At 42.2% G+C, this 8,982-nt stretch overlaps 1 protein-coding gene across 1 annotated transcript in view; it reads left to right on the top strand.

Moving 5' to 3' along the window:
* Nucleotides 1-3,641: 3,641 nt before the first annotated feature.
* The window catches only part of ACOX2 (acyl-CoA oxidase 2), a 72,612-nt gene continuing 67,271 nt past the window's right edge, over nt 3,642-8,982 (top strand). Inside the window, exons 1-2 of the mRNA XM_068253751.1 lie at nt 3,642-4,043; nt 6,701-6,863. Coding sequence (XP_068109852.1) covers nt 3,899-4,043; nt 6,701-6,863 — 308 coding nt within the window. The 5' untranslated portion in view covers nt 3,642-3,898. The remainder of the gene's footprint in view (nt 4,044-6,700; nt 6,864-8,982) is intronic.

Genomic DNA, 8,982 nt, shown 5'->3' with positions numbered 1-8,982 from the left:
GTCTTAAGTAAGTCAGGCTTTTTATTTCACTACCCCCATTACACTGCCACTCATTATACTGTCTCCTTATACTAGTGCTTTTTATTAATGTGCTCATTATTCTGATCCCCAGTTTAGTGCTTATTTTTACAGTCCCCTCTTTTATAATGTGTTCTATTATACTTCCCCCATGAAAAGGAACCCCTGCAGAGCACTCAAGGAGCGTACATACAAAAATGGCGCCTGGAAAAAAGGGCAAAATTTTAAGTTTTATGTAAAACAATATTTTTTGTTTCTATATTGTAATCTAAAATCAAGTGCTAAATATGTTGAATTAATGGTAATGAAAACGCCAAATCCCATCTATAAAAAAACCTATACCTAACCGTGCTCTCACACAGAACCCTCCCTAACTCCTAGACTGCCCCTGTTGGTGCCTAACCCTAAAAACCCCACGGTGGAGCCTAACCCTAAACCCCTCCGGCGGTATTATGCATAGTAATAAAATTGTAAATATCACAGATAATTTACTGCAACTATATCTAACTGTACTCTCCCTGTACCTATCCCTAACCCCTAGACCGCCAATGGTGGTGCCTAACCCTAAAAACGCCACGGTGGAGCCAAACCCTAAACCCCCCTGGCGGTATTAAACATAGTAATAAAATTGTAAATATCACAGATAATTTACTGCAACTATACCTAACTGTACTCTCCCTGTACCTATCCCTAACCCCTAGACCCCCCAGGTGGTGCCTAACCCTAACCCCCCCAAGTGGTGCCTAACCCTAAAATCCCCCTGGTGGTGCCTAACCCTAACCACTCCCCCTGGTGGTGCCTAATCCTAACCACACCCCCTGGTGGTGCCTAACCTCAACCACCCCCTGGTGATGCCTAACTCTAACCACCCCCTGCTGGTGCCTAAACCTAATTATGCCCCTGGTGGTGCCTAACCCTAACCAGCCCCTGGTGGTGCCTAAACCTAACCACCACCACTGCACAAACACCCTTACACACATAGAAACAATAATATATTTGATAACATAAAATACTTCACTACAAATAACATAAATAGAAAAATGTATATTTCCGCATAATTCTGAAAACAACGTTAATACCAAAAGCCATATATTTGTAATACAATAAGTTTGATAATGATATTTAAGCATTATACTTGTGAAAACGAAAATTTGCTCATTACACTCCTAAAAGCGAAATTTAAAAACGATAAAATAAGTTAAACCGAAAGTCAAAAAGAATTTGTAAACGATATGTGTTATAAACCTTATTCAGCAAATGAAAAGTTTTGTTATCACGATCCCTGCAACCACTATTTTGTCAGGCACCCTAATTTCCTCTCTGGCGCCCAATAGCTGATATTTTGCATTGCAACCTATGGTGCGCCCTTTTTATCCCTTAGCCATATGCACCCTTTTTTCATGTTTCCCTCAAGGAACCCTGGTTGAGAAAGCCTGCTCTACATAAAAATGGTCCAGGCTATAAGGCTAGGTCCACACTAGTCCGTGATAGATCAGATCCATTTTAAACGGATTTGGTTTGGTAAATTTTCCCCCCTCCATTTTTAACGTTTTATGCTTGTTTGGAGCATGCGGGGGGGGGGGGGGGGGGGGGGAAGGCCGCCGAACTGGAGGGGAAGCAGCCAGGAAGGGGGTAACAGTGGTCGGCGGGGAGCGGTCGCCACCTCCCCCCATCCCTCATCTGGGTCCCCCGTTCCAGCCCCCCTCCAGCTATTTGTGCAAAATTAGTTAAAATATAAAGTATGCAGAGAGCGGGAGGCTTACCTTCCTCTCTTGCGTTCCACCGCTCGCCGTTTGACTTCCTGCAGTGTCGCCCTCTATACTTCGGAGGGCGGCATTGCAGGAAGTGACGCGGCAAACAGAGGTAGTAACGAGAGAAGGTAAGCTCCCCACTCACCCCATACTTTACATTTTAACAAATTTTGCACAAATAGCTGGAGGGGGAGCGGGGACAGGGGACCCAGGTGAGGCGCCGACCGCTGTAACCCCTGTCCTGGCTGCTTCCCCCTCCAGCATGGCGGCACCCTCCCCACCCACAGGCTGTGAGACAGAAACGGATCAGTTTCTGTGTCCAAAATTGCCTGTGTAGAGGGGGATCCATTTTTCTATTGCCTGCCACTACCCCTGTGTGTATCCAGATCCATGTGCTGTCCGGAAAAATGCTGCAAATCCAGACTAATCGTTCAGGTTTTTAAAACGGATCCTCCTGAACGCAGACAGATCCATTTTTTTGGTTGGGTGAAGATGGCTGCTATTTTTAACATTGCTATCCGTGGCTCCGGTCTTGATCCGGGCTGAAAAACGGAGCCACGGATACGTTTTTAGAGCGAGTGTGAAACGGCCCTAAGGAGCCTATAACACCCTGACACTAAGTTGCAGCATGGTGATTAAGACCATACAGCAGTTTAACATGACAGGTGCCATTCAGAATAGGCTTCGCCATGGTCGATCCAAAAAGTTGAGAGCACGTGCTTAGTGTCATATCCAGAGTGTGTCATTTACAAATAGACGTATGAGTGCTGGCAACATTTCTGCAGAGGTTGAAGGGGTTGGGGGTCAGCCTGTCAGTGCTCAGAGCATACATCACACACTGCATCAAATTGGTCAGCATGACCAAAATAAAGACCCTTCTAAAGATAATGTACAAGACAGACCACAAACAGTTTGCTGAAGACAGACTAAGGACATGGATTACTGGAAGCACGTCCTGTGGTCTATTGAGACCAAGATAAAAACGTATTTGCCTACGGCCAAGCATGGTGGTGGGAGTGGCATGCTAGAAAAAGATGATGCTGACACCTTGCGGAACAGGTAAAAATGGCGCACAGTGCCGATGTGTAAAAATGGTGCCACACTTAATTGTTATACAAAACAATATTTACCGTTGTAATCCTGTTCAGTATTGATCAAAGCAGTTAAGATCCCACTGTCTGCAGGCTCTGATATCCCAGCTCAGATGCATTTTTCCCCGCTGAAAGATCATCCCTGCACTCCGTAGGCAGCTTTACTCCCTAGTGCCAGTGCACTTCCGCTATTTATCCTCTCATGTCCCCGTTTTTATGTATTAGGCTATCAGCCTCCTTGTTGTTTAGCCCCCAATCAGCGCTGTATTCTGCCAGTTTGTTATTGAAGTGGGAACAATAAATAGTTTTTTTTTACATTAAACCGGTTAATAGTGTTTTATGATACATTTATCGGCAGAACGGTGCGCAATTTTTTCCCCTGCGCCATTTTTAACTGGACCCGACACCTTGTTACATCTGATAGCTGATGTGACATGCGAGAATTGAAAGATGACCTAAAAATCAATTCATCATCACGCTTATTTTATTTTGTAATCTTTGCTTTGCTTGCAACTTGTACTGCAGTTATTATTCAAATTATATTTTTCCCTCCATATTTATAATATCCCAGTATTGTTACAGGCAGCACTGCAGTTTTTCACCTACATTTGATTGAGTATTTTATCATAAAATAACATTATATATAAATGTAGTTTATCTATTTCATCTAATCATCCTGTTATCCTAGCTGGTTTCACTGAACACCAGAACAGTGTGAAAGGGGTTAATGTTAGCTGAGCCATCCTCCATGTTGTCACAAGTAGGAGTGGATATATAGGTCCTGCTGTATTTGTGGAGAGTTCTGTCCTCCCACAAGTCCTCTCTGTTTTGTGACTGTAGCTGGACTTTTATCTGTGTACAGAGTTCAATAGAGAGACGATTATTATCCCGCTGTGATCCCGACTAGCGATAGAGACGAGATACCAGGCTATATATAGGTGACTTCTGGTAATACTCTTTGTCAGTCACATCACAGAGATCATTCTGTCTATAGTTTCTGCAGGCTGCACACATAGGAAGTAGTGAAGACAGGTGACAATGGCCTGGTGGAAAGCAGGACCAGCTGCCACAGATGTTAACCCCGACCTGGCCAGTGAGAGACAGTCCCCTTCCTTCAATGTGGAGACCCTCACTAACGTACTGGATGGAGATGCAGAGAAAACTCGCCTCAGAAGATCAGTAGGTGAGTCCTAATGCACGTTGGGTCTAAGCAACTTCATTTCTAGACAGTGTTTTATTTATGTGCTGTGAAAATATCAGCATGCGATATGCTAGTGATTGTGGACTCTCATTGCTGGATACAAGCTGCTATTTCGATATCAGAATTCCCAGCATACATTAGTAGAGATAATTTTTTTCAAGACCCCAACTTACAAACACTTGAGTTATAATACTTGAGTTATAATACATCCATGCAAAGTTGTCCTCATGTACAAAATGTAATTCTTCTTATTATATGGTTGAGTATTACATAAACTGTTGCACGTAAAAAACAACAACAAAAAAAACACATTGTTTGTACTGATGACCAAATTCAGAGTTGTCCAAAAGAGAATTTATACACACTGTACATGTATTGTTTACAGAAACTGTGAGTTACAAACAACCTTCTGGATCCAAATCTGTTATAAGTTAGGGTACTTTTACAGTTAATCAGCTACGCGTTTTTCCCTCAAAATTTTATAAAAAACATATTGTTTCATTCCCAATGCACTGGCATGCGCAGAAAAGAGTGCAGCACTGATTTTTTTGCAGATGGCAGCGCATGGGGAATGAAACAATATGATTTTTATTACATTTTGAGGAAAAAAACATGTACCAACGCACGCAAATGCATGCGCAACGCAGCGGATTAAGTGTAAAAGGACCCTTAGGGTCCAGCTGTTAAATCACTTACAAAACGCCAGAAATGTGCATTAAAACATAGTTATAGAATTAAGTGTAAAAGAGCCCTTAGTGATTGTGTTTACCAATTTGTGGTAGAACCCGACCCTTGTCAATAGTGAGGAGTTAGAATACTGTTTAGTTGTTCAGATTTATCTTTGCTCTATTTTTCGTTGTGTTTCCCTTGATAAATTCACCCCACTCTTTATTAATTATAAACACAGATCTGTATGGAGAGGGGGTTGCAGTATAAACCCAGTATCAGTGAACGGTTAAAGTGGACCCAAATTAAAAATGCAAGATTTCAGAAATAAAATCAATTATCTAAATTATAATAATACATAGCAGCCTGTTTTCAGCTGCATAATGACAAATATAAAATATTTTACATTTATTGGAGGAAGCCCTCCCTTCCTTTCATATTGCCGGGACAGAAACCAGCAAACTGGTGGAGTAGGAGGTGTCCAGCAAAGGAGGAATTGCTAATGGCTGCCACCTGTATAACCCTAGTTGTGAAAAGAAAAGGGTGAAAAGTATGCACTGAAATGCTCATAGGCTTGAAGGAGTATTTATTTATCCGTGTATGTGTCAGAGTGGTGCAACTAAATATTTTGAATTAAAAAAATGTTTGGTTTGGGTCCGCTTTAAGTGCGAACCTTAAGGGCCCTTTTCCACTAGCGGCGTTTGCGATGCTGAATCGCAAAATCACAAACCGCTAGTGATTTTTTAAATCGCTACGGTTTGCTTATTAACATGGGTAGGCGATTTCCACTACCGCGATTCATTTTTTTGTCAAACGCGATCGCGCCGCGGAGCGATCTTTGCCGCGATTTTGCTATGCAGTACAGTGCATAGCAAAATCGTGAACGCAATCGCCGGAGGTTTCCTGCACTTTTGCAATTCAGCAATCGCTAGCGTTCAGCGTGAACGCTAGCGACTGCTAGTGGAAAAGGGGCCTAAGGGAACCTGAACAAAGTAAAATATTTAAAATGAACATATGATGTACCTGCAAATTAATATTACATACTTACCATGCCATCAGTTCCTCTCAGAAGCTCACTATTTTCTTCTTACGATTCCCTCCAGTTCTGACAAGATTTTGTCAGAACTGAAATATATTAGTTGCTGTCAGTTCTACATCAGTTGCTGTCGGTTATAGCTGAAAAGACAACTGATGAGCAAGTTAGGGCCTGTACACACTGCTGCATTTTAAAGTCGCATGCGGTTTTTAAATCGCAAGGTCTTTTGAAAAATCATGAAAATCGTGATCACCTGTACACTCTGGTGCAATGCATTTTTTTTAAATGCAATCGTAGTGACTGCTGCACTTTTTAAGCGTTGTATTTGAAAAATGCATGAAAAGCGTAATGCATTCGATTCTCATTGCGCTTTTTATGTAAACAATCAGGAAACAAGAAAATATAGCCTAAATATATACTGCTTGGTAGCACTAGTTGTTTAATTTGGGTGTCAGCAGTACAATATTTGAGCTGGAATGTGATCTAACATCAAGGGATGCAAGGCGGAAATGGGAAAAATAATGATATCAGAGAGGCGTACATCGGAAAAGGGTGCTGGGAAATTTGGTGTCAGGTGAAGTGGATAGTAGAATATCAGTATTAATGACAATATTCTACTAATTCTTTACCAAACCTACCTCTCACACTAATTCTCCCTCTACCTACTCCTAATTTATACTACTCCTAACTCCTTCTCTTAACTCTTACTCCTACTAGCTCCTAACTCCTCCTACTACTAACTCCTACTCCTCCTAACTACGACTACTAACTCCTACTAATCCTATGCTGTTGTCATCCAAATGGATTGTGAACATCTTAGGTGACAATGATCTAGTCTTTGCCTATAGCTTTAGATGAAAAGGTCTTCTTTGACATTAGCTTGTGTTTTTCCTCTTAATTGACATTGAAACATCACCATTTTTTTTCGTTTGTCTAGTGAATGCCATTGAAAAAGACCCTGCCTTCAACCGTGAGTACCTGTATTTTACAACTCGACCAGAGAGATTTGAAGAAGCTGTCCGGAGAACAGTTCATTTGAAGAGGAAACTGAAAGAACTGGGGTGGTCTGAGGATGGGCCAGAGATGCATTATGTCTACAGGTAATTTTCATAGCTGCCGGCAATGACAAGCTGTGAACAAGACTATGAAACAGACATGTTCCAAAGGCTAGAGTCTCCCAGATTCAAACCAGGTTTATATAAGCTTTGATTGACATGATTTTTGTGAATACTGGTTACACAGTTTTGTCTCTGTTATTTGTTTTTTAAAGGATAAGTGTACTTTTAAATCACTATGGCTAGTCAACTTCAAATAGCCCTCAATCAATACTGGATTTATAATTGATTATGTCCCCTTAAAGAGAGCTGAGACCCTGGTCTAGTGCTCAGCGATTGTGAAGGGGTGACGTGGTGTCAGAAGCACCTCCACCTAAAAGCCTTAAGGTGGCCTTACAGCTAACGATTTGGTGGCGTGGTCACCCAATTCTATAATAAATATTGTGATGAATGTGATGGAACCATCGGCACTGTCCCCCCAAATGTAAATATGCCGCCAGTGCATTAAAATACTTTACCTATACGCTGTCACCCATCACAGTAGCCATCCATCTTCCACTTCTGCATATCCTCCTCACATGGGGGCGGGGCCTCACGCTGGAAACTGGGTCATTCAAGTTTTTTGAGGACGGCTTCGTGGGAGAAGACAGCCCAGGTAATTATAACTTTCCCTTGCAGGAGGACTGCAGGATATTCGTTTAGAGGCTGGATACCCGCTTTAACGTATTGGAGGCAGAGCATCGGCACTGACGTCAGACAGCAAGCATTGTTTATTAAAGAATGAGGATGGCAACCTCGGTTTTCCTCTCACTTCAAGTTCACTTTAAACCACATCCTTCAATATATGCTATGCCTCACTCCATACCTACGTCCCACAACTGGCAAACTAAATAGTGTAAGGGTGGCAAAAAATTTGATGGTTGGGAACACTGACAGCTATAGGCTCTACAGATGGTGGTGGGGTGTGTGAGTGAAAGGTAACTATATGTCCCATAGACAATAAAGGGGCAGAGGCTGAGCAACACCAATTCTGCTGTAGCTTTGGCATGTGACGGGACTGTATGTGGGGAGAAGCACACAGGGAACTAGCATGTCTCTGATACTTGTGCCAGTAGGTCACCCTCTAGTGACATCTATAGTTACATGCCTGTGCTGACTAATGGAGAATGTGACCCTACTGAGGTGCAACTCTGCAGTCTGGTAGAGGTGGTTTTATATCACAATGTACAGGTATGTATAACAGAGGCGCCAATCAGAATAAAATAATTAAAATCCATCTAAAAGAGGGAAGTTGGTGGACTCACCTCCCTCGATGAAATTAAAACCGGACTATGAGACGTTACTAAGATTCAAAGTAACATTTATTTACAAACTCAAAGGATGCAACGCGTTTCACGGGTCACTATCCCGCTTCATCAGGCAATAGTTTGGAGAGTACAAAGTCGGGTCTGTCACAGTCACAGTCGGTCACAAGCGCCTCTGTCACAGTCTGTATTGTCTGATGAAGCGGGATAGTGACCCGTGAAAAACGTTGCATTCTTGGAGTTTGTAAATACATGTTACTTTGTAATCAATTTTTATTAGATCCAACATAGGGCCGTGAATCCAAATATCACAATGAGTACAATATCATTATGACCATAAAATCAAACCAAACCAAGCACAGTATGGCTACTAGTACTCAACTAGCCTACTCAGATCTCTTATTTTTATCTCCACTTAAAAAGAAAAGAAAAGAGTGAGAAAGAAAGACAAAAAAGGAAGAGACACAGCCGTCTTTCATTATGTCTACTGACTAATATTAGACTAGTCCTCTACATTCTTCAATAAAGTAAATGTGAAAGGGTTGTTACAACAGATGGCGTTATGACATATGAATCCGTCTCCAGCCTACTGTTAGGCATAGACCAACCAACAAGCCCACTGTGGCCCCCAGCCCACTGGAGTATGCAAGGGGCCACAGCGGTCCCCAAGAGCCACCCTACTAACGCGCCATGGAAAACAGAAACTCTCCCCCTCAAAACAGAAAGGATCAATGACACTCAGGCCGGTGCAAGCTCCGTAAAAAGACTCCCACGCACCACTACCTACCCTTCAAATTTTTTCCCTGAAAACTATCCAGGCCGCCCATTGCTCAGAAAATATGTAATTTTTACCCTGGCCT

This window comes from Hyperolius riggenbachi, chromosome 9, assembly GCF_040937935.1.
Source record: "Hyperolius riggenbachi isolate aHypRig1 chromosome 9, aHypRig1.pri, whole genome shotgun sequence".
In the NCBI taxonomy this organism is placed as follows: domain Eukaryota; kingdom Metazoa; phylum Chordata; class Amphibia; order Anura; family Hyperoliidae; genus Hyperolius; species Hyperolius riggenbachi.
Note: the sequence above shows the minus strand (reverse complement) of the source record. Positions and strands in the feature narration are given on the sequence as shown.